The following is a 13,361-nucleotide window of genomic DNA, read 5'->3' on the forward strand; positions in this document are numbered from 1 at the left end:
GTATTTTATAATCAAAGTATCAGTATCTTGAGTCACTGTTCCTAGAAAATGCTCTCCTAGGAGCTGGTTGATCATTTTTTGTGATTATGGAGAACAATATCATTTGTTTGCCTGTTGTTAAAAGATAGACTTACAGTTCAAGAATTGTGTGATTGAGAATATGGTATTTTTAATGCAAAATTGGTTGTACTCAATACTGAGAAAGTGCTACTAGAAAAGTAGGATATACCTTGTCTCTGTGATGGCTCTTTTGTCAGGAGAAGCCTTGTGGTATCTCGAGGGCTCACAGGAACCTTCGTGCTACTGAGTGGTTGTCATTGGTTTGTCACATGCTGTAGGTGCAAAGGCAAGGGCAGGTGTAGTTTGTAGCAAATGTGAAAACCACAAATATTGCGTAATACAAAGAGAGAAACATTTTGATAAGGTCTTGGATGTCTTTCATAAGTGCAGAGCTGCTTTTTAAAAGTAGGGTTTTGTGATTGCATAAATTGTTGTGTAGTATAAACATTATTTTCAAATAGATGTGGTTATGTGCACATACTGTGATAAACTGTCTGAATTCTGTTTGCTCTCTTTGCAGGCTGCGGACTTGAGTAAACCAATAGACAAAAGGATATACAAAGGAACACAGCCTACATGCCATGACTTCAATCACTTAACAGCCACAGCAGAAAGTGTGTCTCTTCTAGTGGGCTTCTCTGCAGGCCAGGTCCAACTTATAGACCCTATTAAAAAAGAAACTAGCAAATTATTTAATGAGGAAGTAAGTAGAAATCTTAATATTGTTGCATGCAATGTATCTGTCATATTGAAGTTCCTAGATTTTCAAAGTTCAGTAGATGTGGCTCCATTTTCCTGTGTAGCTTATTGTTCAGTCACTGCCTTTGTTTTTCAGCTGTTCCATTGGCTTGGAATGCTTACACAAAAATGGTATTAATCTTGAAAAGATAAAGGCATCTTGTGGGGTTTAAGAGTAAAAATTAGAATTTTCTAGTTTGGGTAATACTGTAACTAGAGTTGATAGCCGTTTACTGATGGAAGTAAGGTCTACAAATCTAAATGTTGCTGTGTGTGCTCTGAATTCAGTTGTTTCTGAGGCTTCTGGTTGCCAGTGAAGAAGACTTTTAAGCCCCTATTTAACAATATATTATAGTTAAAAATACAAATTTTTATGGTCAGGACATTACAGCAGAGACTGCCTATATCAAGTATTCCTAAAGGCTTGCTTGGATAAGAGTAGGATATAAAGCTGAGTGCACAGAAGAAGCTGAGGGCTTATGAGGTCTTGGCCATGTGATGTTCGGAAGGAGATTCACCCTCTGCTTTTTCTGCTGCAATGCAATAAGGAAAGATAGAAGGAGTACTATGGGGGGCACTAATGCCAAGTTACAGGACCATTGGCTCTCAATATCTGGTAGCATTGACATTTTTAGAAGAGTAAGTGTCCAGATGCTAATAAGGAAAGAAATCTGGTAAGTGGGACAACTTATGACAGCATTTTCTGCAGGGGATAAGCTATGGGAATTTGGGTGGTCTAGGGGAGGTGATTTTCTTTTGGGGGTTGTTCTTTTGCTCCTTTTTTGTTTTAATCCAGCTCTGTAGAGATGTTTGCAGGTCCCTTGGTTGGTTTTTGTTTGTTTTTCTTTTCTTTTTTGAAATTTCAAATCTGTATTAGAATCTTACAAATGAAGTTAAAACTTGCTCAGCTTTCAAAGTATACCTTTCCCACCTCAGAGAGATGTGTTGCCTTGCTCCTTCCTTGTGCAAAGAAGACTGAAGTATTGTTCTCACTGGGGATGTTTTATAATTAGATCTAATTCCTCCTCAGCTTTCTAAAAGTAGCTACATATAGATCAGAAGAGGACCCTTTTTCTTCCTACCTGGCCTTGTCCCGACTGCTCTCTCTCTGCTTGTGTTGAGTGGGAAACAGTGCTGGAGAATCTTTCAATGAATCTTTTGTCTGTTGGTAGTTGAAATGTTAATTTTAGCATTGTCCTACCACTCCCCAACCCCCCCCCCCCAATAGTCTTATTTATTCTTGTATGATAATATTGTAAGTATTAGGAAGAGTAGCAGACATACTCTAAACAGCTGGTTTCATATCACAGAGTAGTTCCCACTCCTGTAGCTGAACTATAGTTCCTTTGAGAAAAACCAGTTCATTTGCTTCAAGATGAAGGTGCCTGTTGGGTTTTGAATATATTGAGTTTAGATGGTGTTTAAGAATAACCATAGGCATAAGGTGGTCTGAATGAGTTTTTACATTGTTCTACAGATCTAGCACTCATGCCAGAGGTAATAGAATTCACCACCTGTCCTGTGAGAAATTTGGTGCTTCAGTTAGCCCAGAGCTCTGCTTTGACTATCAGCTGTGGTAGAGCAATCAGAGTAGCAATGAGAATATATGAGATACATGAAATAAATCAACCTGTTGTGATAGGTTATGTTGAACATAAAATGCAATAGCCCTAGCATAGTCTTAACTTGTTACTCATTTTTGTTAATTCTACTGATGTAGAAGATGATAGGGACTTTAAAGGCTGAGGTGAGTGATAGATACTGTGCAGTGGCTGCCTACATAAATCCATATCCACAGTGGTACTCCTTCCAGTTGTGTCAAACTAGTGATATTTTCTTACTCCTCAAACCAGCCAAGTATACCTCACAGATCCAGTTGTTTCCAGGCGGTAGTTCGTTATTATCAAACAACCCAGTGCTTTTTCATCTTATTTTTTAATCCTTTCTAAAATTTAAACTGAAGCCTTAAGCTGCAATTTTTTTCCTAATAAACTTGTCCTGTATCTTTGTTGCCAAAGCTGTGTCAGACCTTAATGCAAATTCTTTGATTGCCTCAGATTTTTCAGTCCTTTGTGGCCTGCGCCTGTAACTTTGTCCCTTCAAGTTCTTCAAAACATGACCAAGATAACCTTGGCTCGTGTTTCTGACCGGTGACTGAAGCTTCTTCACTTACTATTCTTCCATCAAACTGAACATAAGCTCTTTATCACCTCTCTCACTGATTTGGTGATACTGCATTCAGTCCATTCTTGTAATGCATTTGCTGCTCCTACTGACTGCAGGTCTGGATTTGTTATGCTGCAGAACTTTGTGAGCCCAGTTGAAAGCTTTTAAAACTCCTGAAAGTTGTAACTTTAGAGTTTTAATCTTGAAAAGGGGATGCATTGTAGTTACTTGTACTTGTCAGGTTAAAGTCTCTCTGCATCTTGTCTCCTTGAGCTGATCTGTTCTCATTGCAAATGGTAACCTCTTTTTCACAGCGTCCTTGAAGTAAAGATCAGGTTTGCAGGGTTTCTTTGCAGTATTTAGGATCACGTAGCCCAGCATGGTTATGGACATAAAGTGCCATTTCTGGTATAAAAGTTGAGCAGGTGCTGTTATGAGTAGAGGTTGTATGTCAGATTGAGGTGCTTTAATAGAAGAGAACAAGAAACTTTGCTTTTGTTGCCATGTTGGTGATGAGAAGACTGTTCCCTACAGGAAACCAGTGGGCTGGTGTTCCCTGTCCATGTTCTCCTGGTGTGTGCCAGGTAACTTTCTCTCTAATGTTTATGATACCATCATTATTGAGATGTGCATGATATATATCAGTGAATACATGACAAACTAGTTAATATATCACAACAGAATCATAGACTTTATTATTTTAAAGCTACCCCATTTGAGGGAACTTTGCCATATTTAGTTACACCTCTCAGCTCTCAAATACAGCATGGCTGTTTTGACCAATGAGAAATTACAGGAGAGAGACTTTCTGGTTTTACTCTGAGGTTGACAGCAGCAGAAGTGTAATTTAAAATGGCCAGGTGCTGCTTTCCAGTGACAGTTCCAGAACAGGTAACAGTTGATGTATTGTCCCTTAGTTTGAGGTTTTTGTGTGTGATAAACAGCACAGCAAGGTTTTGGGGGGGTTCTTTTTTCTTTGATTTTAGGGCTTTTGTAACTTGTTCTGGTATTCCTTAGGCTCTATATTTGCACTCTTGCCTTTTGTGTAGCTCAGCTCTTCTTTCTGCTTATAATCAATATGCCAAATACAAATCTTGAATGTGCTTGTAAAGAATTACTTGTCTGTAAGTTGCAGTTCAGTGGTGCCATGGCCAACGTGGTAAGTTGTGGAAGTCCACCACGACTACAGTAGTCAAGAGTCAAACTTTACCTCTCAGTTCTTAGACCATTGAAGACATTATGACCAGGAATGTTTGTTCAATGTGTGTTCATTCTTTTACAATGATGAACTCTACTAAAATGTTTTGCTCTAAAGGAAAGTGCTTAATCAAATGGTAACAGAGTATTGACAGGCCCTTGGCTATTGAAAGAAAAATAATTGGAGGTTGGGGATTCCAAGATGAAAAGTACATGGTGCCTTGTGAATTCACCCAGGCACGTGCATTTACCTACTGACTTTCCAGCCCCATGATAACAGGGTCACTGTGTATGCAGCCTTTGCTTCCTGAATCAGTAAAAGCTGGTAGAGCTTTTTTCAGAGATTGGATTTTATTTGTGATTTCAGATAAAATCAGAGCCTAAATTTACTGTTGTTGATTTGTAACCTGTTTGCTGTATAATACAGATGAGTTAACTGCCTTTTTTCCCTTCAGCTCATTCAGTGTTTTCTTGTTTACTTCTCATGCTCTTAAACCTGCACAGGGAAAGTAAACCGAAGAGCACTGCTTTTAGATTCGTAACAGATTGGCTTGATTGAAGTATGGTCTTTGTGGAATGTGACTGGACCATAATAATAACCTTTGATAGCACTTTGAAAATAATTTCCTCTTTACTGCCTGATAAATTTTTGCAAATACAGTAACATAGTTCCTCTCTAGAAAGTTGAGTTCACTTTATTTGAGTATTGTTCCTCATCCCCCTGCAAGCTCAGATTTACAGTTAATCATGAAAACTTTAATTTTCAGAGTTTCTGATATGTATCTTCTTTGTTTTTCACAGAGACTAATAGACAAGTCCCGAGTAACCTGTGTAAAATGGGTACCAGGTTCGGAAAGCCTTTTCCTAGTAGCTCATTCCAGTGGCAATATGTACTTGTATAACGTGGAGCACACTTGTGGTACCACAGCCCCGCACTACCAGCTACTTAAACAAGGAGAGAGTTTCGCAGTGCACACTTGCAAGAGTAAATCCACAAGAAACCCTCTGCTTAAATGGACAGTAGGTGAGGGTGCCCTGAATGAATTTGCCTTTTCCCCTGATGGGAAGTTCTTGGCGTGTGTGAGCCAGGATGGTTTTCTTCGTGTGTTTAACTTTGATTCAGTGGAATTGCATGGTACAATGAAAAGCTACTTTGGAGGACTGCTGTGTGTGTGTTGGAGTCCTGATGGGAAATACATAGTGACAGGTGGAGAGGATGACTTGGTGACAGTTTGGTCTTTCATGGACTGTCGAGTTATAGCAAGAGGCCACGGACATAAATCGTGGGTCAGTGTCGTGGCGTTTGATCCATATACCACTAGTGTAGAAGAGAGTGACCCAATGGAATTTAGCGGAAGTGATGAGGATTTCCAAGACCTTCATTTTGGCAGAGATCGAGCAAATAGCACGCAATCTAGACTATCCAAAAGGAACTCTACAGACAGTCGTCCAGTAAGTGTAACGTATAGATTTGGTTCAGTAGGCCAGGACACACAGCTCTGTTTGTGGGATCTTACAGAAGATATCCTCTTCCCCCACCAACCTCTCTCAAGAGCGAGGACACATACAAATGTCATGAATGCCACAAGTCCACCTTCAGGAAGTGGTGGAACTAACCCAGGAAGTAATGGAAACAGTATCACAACACCTGGAAACTCTGTACCCCCTCCTCTTCCACGGTCTAACAGCCTTCCACACTCTGCAGTCTCAAATGCTGGCAGTAAAAGCAGTGTCATGGATGGTGCCATTGCTTCTGGTGTTAGTAAATTTGCAACCTTATCGCTACACGATCGGAAGGAAAGACACCATGAAAAAGACCACAAGAGAAACCATAGCATGGGACATATATCTAGCAAGAGCAGTGACAAACTGAACCTAGTTACTAAAACCAAAACGGACCCAGCTAAAACTTTGGGAACACCTCTCTGTCCCCGAATGGAAGATGTTCCCTTGTTAGAGCCTCTTATCTGTAAAAAGATAGCACATGAAAGACTGACTGTGTTAATTTTTCTTGAAGACTGTATAGTCACTGCTTGTCAGGAGGGATTTATTTGCACATGGGCAAGGCCTGGTAAAGTGGTAAGTTTTAATCCTTAATGCTGCATCAAAGAACTAGAACTCTGAATAGATAGTTTTCTTGAAATATAATGAATGTTGAATATAAAATTTCTTTATGCTTAATGTAAAAAAAATATCCTCAGAGCCATACTTTTGGATACTGCATGCCATATTTCTGAATGATTTGAAGTGTCTTGGATACAATTATTAAATATAGTTGCCTTCCAGCAGAAGAAATAAATACTGTGCATCTAAACTATTGATCAGTGTTCTTATACTTAAGCATAACCACAATATGGTGAAAGCTATATATGTAAAAATTGAAGTAAAACCTGTCAAACACTAAAATAATTATAAGCCTTCTAATGTTTTCTACAAAATAAGCACTCCCAATGAGAGTAGCTTATGAAAAGCTGCTGCTTCTAAGTCTAATGAGAAACTTGAGCCTCTGAAAAAATTAAAACCAAAGTGGTTTATTCCTCCATACTTTTCTGTGGTGGCCTGCCATTAATGTGAAACCACTTATTAAAACATCAGCCGTTTTATGCACAGATTTGTGAGCCCTGTACTGACTGTAGTTTATGCTTTTGAATTGTGAATCAGTATTATCAAGGAACTCTAATTTTAGCCAGATTTTGATTTATGTATTTAAGTTGAGGAAAATCTTGCAAGCTTTCTCTCAGTAGTCTCAGTGTTCTGTTCCTGTTAGGTTTGTTAGGCAGCTCAACCACTACAAGCTCGTGCTTTTGATGGCATCTGTTCCATCAGCTGAACCTACATTAGTCTATTACTAGTTTTCACTCTTGTTGTTGATGCACTTGAACACCTATAAAATTTTATTTTTCTTCTGTCCAGTGTACAGATAGCTAAATTTTGACTGAAGCTAAATGTGGTGATTCTTACATTAAAAAGTACTTTGTGCTACAATAGCTCTGCCTGCCAGCAACAGTTCAAAGGAATACAACTATGAAAACGTTTCCAGAGTAGATCTGGAAAAAGGACCATTATTTCTGTGAAAACTTCTGAAAGGGGATGTAGATTATCACCTGAAGTAAAAGAAATGATCTGGTAATACCTGAATATTGCCATGTCGAGCAACTTAAATGAAAATGAAATTGTTGTTCGTTAGGTTTTAACCATTTGGTTCATAAATCTGACTTTTGGAGTAGAGGTACTGTATATCTTTAGATACCACATCTTCATTGCTATAAACTTGCAAGTAAAACTCAATAATTTTTCTTAAAACTGTTTGTATAATATAGACTTTTTTGAGATCTTACTAAATTTGTCACAACATAGGTATGCATAAAAATCTGTGTCTGCTCTGCATCTTAATGCATATTTAAAGATTGAATCTAAAACGTAAAAGTGAAAACCCCTTTATGGGAGAAGGGAGGAGGGTATTACCTAAAAGTATTTTTTTGCTTGAGAACTACAAACCCAGCATTAATTTAAGGAAAAAAACACTTCCTCAAAATAATAAATTTTAAAATGTTTGCTCAAAATGAAAGTCTTAAAGCAGTTATACTTTTGTGACTCAGTGCACTTCACATCTTGTTAATTACAGCAGTGCCTCAGATTGCTATTGTGAGCTACATTATCTTTTTTGTTCTAAAACTCCTTTGCATACTATTAAACACTACACTGTCACATTTATTTTCAGTGGCTGAGGTGGGTTTTGTTAGACTGAGTATAACTTAAATAGATTTGTGTATTGACTTTGATTTGGAATATGACATTTCAAATATTTCAGAGATAAAGTATGCAGTACCAAAAATCAGGATTTATGTATTGGCCAATATGGAAAACTTTAACTACAGGTAAGTAATTTTCATGCTGAAGTTATCATTTTCAAAATTAATATATTGCACACTGATGTAAATGCCATATTCTTTAGGATGTATTTACTTAGAAATTTTCAGATTAATTTGTTTTTCTGATTTCACTTGCATTTCTAGTGAGCTCACTCTGCTGGTAAAAACTAAATTTTGGTGGCATGTTTACAGGGCTTTGATAGGAAAATACTTGTGCCAGAAGGACGTTATGAGCATCCTTTTTGTTTATAGGAAAGCACTTAATTTTATTTAATGAGAATTGTCAAAGTATAAAACACTCATGGTGATGTCTTTCTTACTGGGTTATATACCATCATTTCTGTTTCACCAGCTGTTTTATCCTAGGATGTCCCATTACTGTGGGCTTTAAACTTTCTATTTCTAGTCTTCCTTTGACATATGGCTCCCCAAGTGATCTTAAAGCTCCATCACTTTTTTGTCTGCCAACTCTATAGAGTGAAAGCCTCTGAATCTTACTGCTAATTCCATCATTGCCTCAAAAGGCCTTCATTAAATTAATGCCACTGCCAGCCTAAAGAAAGAATTGGATGGAAAAGCAAAGGAGGCTTGCAGTGTCTAATGTAATTTCCACTGAGCCCGTGCTACCTTTCCCTCTCATTTCCAACAGCCATCAAAACATGCTGGATAAGTGGACAGTGTATGACAAGTTCTGATTATTTCTGGTTGGGCTTGTGCTGCCCTGAGTGGAAAATAAATCCAGAAGTGTCTCTTCAGCCATGATCCCTATGATAGTCGATAGTGTGTATAGTGCTGACAGTGTCCTGAGAGTTTGTTCATAAATTTTCCAAATTACTGCTTCAGTGCGTACAAAATCATACCTTGAGCTTCCTCACGGGATGTACTGTTCTTGCATTGCACTTCCAGAACTGCTCTGCCAACTCCCAGTCAGTGAGGTGAAGTGAATGGCAAAATTCAATTAGAAACAAGTTGGACGAGGCTCAGGGTTCATTAGTTTCAATTTTTTTTATTTTTTTTTTTTTTTTTTTTTGTTAGCTAGTTTCTCTGAAAGAAGCTTCAGGGCAGAAAGAAAAATAGGTTGCCTTAACAAGAGTATGAACTTTTCTTCTCAACATGGTGACAATTAGCTGTCATCTCTCACCCCTGTCTTTCCCAGGCCCTGATGGGAAACCTAAATGGGATTACAGAACTGTTGGATTAATCTGAAAACACAGGAAAATAATTAGGAAGGAACAAAAGTAAACTTTATTGCGCTGTCTTTGTAGCTACGTCAAACTGAATTACAGGATCTGCAGAAGCAATTTAAAAAACCCAAGAAAACCAACCCACAAAACCACCAAAAACCCAAAGTGGTACTTGGATATGCAAAATAAGTTTTCTCTGAACTCAGTGGTCAGAGTAACTACTTATGTGATTTCTGTGTTGGACTTTGGAACTGACTATTCACTGTCTGTACAGCAACTCCATTTCATGTGAATGGAAGCTGCCGATGAGTTCCCTGTGTAAGAAAGCTCAAGGTAAGATTGGCCAGAAGTACCCCCAGGTGAAATGGCAGTGTATAACCTAGCAAGAGAAACATCCTACCACTTTGTAAAACAAATGCACATGGAATTTATTTATTTGACTTATTGTACAGGAAAACTTAGACTTAAATTATAACATCCTTGAATTTTCTAGTTAACTACAATTGTAGTACAGTATCATGTTTTAGTATGACTTCTGTTTTAGTGAAAGTACTTAAACATTCATGTACTATATTTGAGTGAGACGAGCAGCTATACATACTAATTCTTCCTCAGTGGAAAGGAGCATTTCATCATTACAATTGAAGTTCAATTGCTGGTATTTAAGTACTATCAAATAGATTTCTTTCAACGTGATACGGTATCTGTATAAACTTCAGGGATGATTATAGTTAAACTGAAACACAGCTATATGACTTCAGGTTACCATGCTAAAATTTGAAGCTTTCTGTAATGTGCGCAATAGCAAAGTTGCACATGGCATACCCGCATTATCAGGGTGAATTAAACCTAGAGTACACTGGTGTGATATTTATAGCAAGGTATGTGTGTGTGCGTGTGTGAGGAGGTGTGACAAGTGGCTCCAGTAAAGCCAGGAGAGATCATAACCCAGTAAAGGCTTTATGATGAGGATGTCTGGATTAGGAAATAACATGACTTTTACTAAACACTTTCTAGAAAACCCATGTTCTGAATTATCACCTCTTAAAATTTGAGTATGTACTTGGAATGACTGTATATGTCTGCCCCTTTAACAACATAAAACTACTAAATTAATATTTTAAATGCTGGCCTGCTTATGTTACAATAATAAAATTTGTGTCAGTTAATTTACTGTCAATTTACATGTAAAGATTAAACTATTTTTTCTGCATTTTATGATTCTGTATACTGGAGTTTGTTAAAGATTGACATGTTAGGTGATACTGTACAAAATTGTATTGACTACCTTTAGTGAAAATCAGAAGTAAAATTCATATGTATTTCCTTTTTACACTTCCATCTAATTTCTTGACAACTTGAATAAATTTCATAGAGCCTTTCTAACATGAACTATTGTTAATTTAACTGTTGCAATAATTAAGCTTTAAGAAGTATTGTTGGTATATTTATAATTTTAAGAAGATCATGTTTGTTTCATACTGCTTATTTTTAGCTGTTCTATTGTCACTGTTACAGCTGAAGAACTTTACTAAATACTTGACATTACAAAATAACTTGCTGGGGTTGTCCTCTGTATACTGATGTTAAATAAAAATGTGTGATTGAACTGTAAATGTAGATAACTTTCAATAGTCCTTTCCACATTTGAGTTTTAACTTGCAGTGCTTAGGTGGTCTTATGCTCTCGCGCTGTGCTGAACAAATGGCAACAACAAAACTGTTAACTTGCCATGCTTTAAAGTAAGAAGCTGATCACATCTGTAACCTGCTCTGAGAAAATGTTTCAATTCATCTCAAGACAATGCAGATGTTTTGATGTTTAAATCTTGCTGATAAGGACATGTCTCATGGTAGCTATTTTTTTTAGGACTAGAGTAACATTAAACAGAATACTTACCAAACCACTTTTCAAACTTGTTTAAACTCAGATTCAGCAGAACACAGACATGGCTGTATCTAGATTATCTCTGCACACCTGTCCGGTAGGAGCTGGGGCAGAGTGTCGTCATTCCTTCTAGGACTCTACAGGAGCTCTTTCCTCTGTGGACTCTGGTGCAGGGTATGTTCTTTATTCCAGCTTTAGATCTTGATGTTTACCTAGTGATTGCTGAATTTACAGCCCCAAGTATATGGCTCATACAGATGATACAAGCATTTTCTGTCTAGAAAAAACTAGTCTAGAATAAAACTCATCTGAACTAAAATTAAACTAGTCCAAAACTTAGGCTGCAAAATTTCTTGGAACAAATTTAGGTGAAGACTTAAGATGTTGCCCTTCCATTTAAGGGGTTAGGGATTGTCTCACCCTTGCAGAAGTGATTCTTTGTTAACCAAAGAAAGAGCCAAACAAGTGCTATTTACTGAAGTGTTTCAGAGGCATTTTTGAGGAATTTAAGTGTAAAAGTAGTTACTTTGGCTCCAGTATGAGTGTGGGAGGACTCTTGTTTCAAGTCTCTTATGCAAAAATACTCTGTAGACTAAAGCTGAGGGAATCATCTTATGTAAACTTGAGAACTTTGTGGTGCTTCAAAGGTATTGATTGACCATTGTGATGATCTATACATAGAACATAGATGTGTATTTAAGGACAGGGGCTAGCAGAGGAACAAAATAAAATCTGCTTGAAAGCTTCCGGAACATTCAGTTATATCAAATGATGCAAGAACTGGCTGGTCCAACCAGTTTCTCAACAGTCAGTGTGAGTCTGAAACAAAGCCCAGCTTCCACAGGTTTTGTGGTCAGAGAAGGTATTTGGCAAAAGATGTCTTGAAACATGAAGGTGTCATTTTACTTGTCCTTAATAGTATTGCACAAACTTCTCAAGGAAATAACTTGTATGATCATGTTATTTTCTGGGTTTTGAAGCTGGATTTTAGGTAGGTGCTGATCAACCTTATCAAGTTCATTTGGCTCCTTTCTTCTGCTAAGACCACAGTAACTTTACAGCTAACGCACATGGGGTTGCCTTAAGTCATATGCTTTTCCCTGCAGTTTTTCCTGGTTTATCTCAATTTCATTATTTTTTAAACTGAAAATTTTACTCCTTACTGACTTTTGTAGTTCGAGGTAAGTAGCGAAACAACTGTTTCTAAGCATGTGAGCCCTTACTACTTGAATGAAGCTTAAGGTCCTATTCAAGCCAGGTCAGGTTTCTGCTGGCAGAAGCCTTTTTTGCATTTTCAAGCACACAGGTAGTTGCATCTTAATTTTTTTCTTCCTGTTGGACCTGCCTATCTTCCATTTACCTAGTGCCACTGGACAGATTTTAGTTACTCTGATGGTTTTCTACTGGCCTTGAATTTGGTTTTTTTGTTGACAGTGACCTCTGTTAGGAGAAAAACTCCTTTATGTACACAGAGGAGAAGTTGCAAGTGAAACCCTGAAGCTGCTACAGTCTTTTATAAGGTCTGGTGTCAAATGGTTTATGCCTTTATACTTTTGTGTAATGTTAGCAGAACAGAGAAAAAAAAAAAGGCAAATGGAATAAAAATTTAAAAGTCCATTTAGCAAATACACAAACTGTGTAAAGATTGGTATCACCCTAAATCCCATACGAAATACTGCTCTGTAGCATTTTATGTGACTGTACAGCATGTGCTTTCCTGAGCATTTTCAGTTAATTAATTTTATTACTCCATTAGAGATTAATACCTGATTTAGTGACTATGTGCAGTTCAGAAACTTTTGCTATTAAATGCTTATTCATTTGGATAAGAAACTTGGATATTTTGTTCATGCAAATCTTAAAACCAGTTCAGCTGATTTAACTACAGAATTTTAAACAAATGTGAGAAATCTCTCTGTGGTTTTGGGGTATTATTCCTCAAACACCATAATGGACCATGGGCTCTTTCCTCAAGCAAAGGTGTCAGTCCAGATTACTTTGTAACCCTGATTACTCCAGGAATATCACAGTTGTGTACAAGAATAAACTACTCCTGGAATATTTTTCAAATAATAATTTCCCATTATTTTATATACTGGCAATTGTAAAAATGGTTTAACAAACCAGTGCCATTCTTGTATGGGCATTTGTTAATTCAGCCATATTTTACTGGGTTTAATTGCATTAGTGAAGTGTACTATGAGACTTCTTTTTTTTTTCCATGGGATTGTTTGTTATGTTGGACCCTCTCCTTTGT

The 13,361-nt window shown here is 37.3% G+C and overlaps 1 protein-coding gene across 7 annotated transcripts in view; it reads left to right on the plus strand.

Moving 5' to 3' along the window:
* The window catches only part of WDR20 (WD repeat domain 20), a 45,512-nt gene that overhangs the window by 27,223 nt on the left and 4,928 nt on the right, over positions 1–13,361 (plus strand). For 2 of the 7 annotated variants that reach the window (XM_042047784.1, XM_042047788.1), the window contains exons 2-3: positions 581–763; positions 4,963–6,240. In XM_042047784.1, the coding sequence (XP_041903718.1) occupies positions 581–763; positions 4,963–6,240 (1,461 nt within the window). Of the gene's footprint in view, positions 1–580; positions 764–4,962; positions 6,241–7,972; positions 10,834–11,147; positions 11,279–13,361 lie in introns of those variants that run through there. The other 5 variants (XR_006019359.1, XM_042047782.1, XM_042047785.1 and 2 more) reach the window with 5 other exon arrangements.

This window comes from Corvus kubaryi, unplaced genomic scaffold (assembly GCF_017639235.1).
Source record: "Corvus kubaryi isolate FWS band 111438036 unplaced genomic scaffold, C.kubaryi_AGA036_p1.0 66, whole genome shotgun sequence".
NCBI classification, from domain to species: Eukaryota; Metazoa; Chordata; class Aves; order Passeriformes; family Corvidae; genus Corvus; species Corvus kubaryi.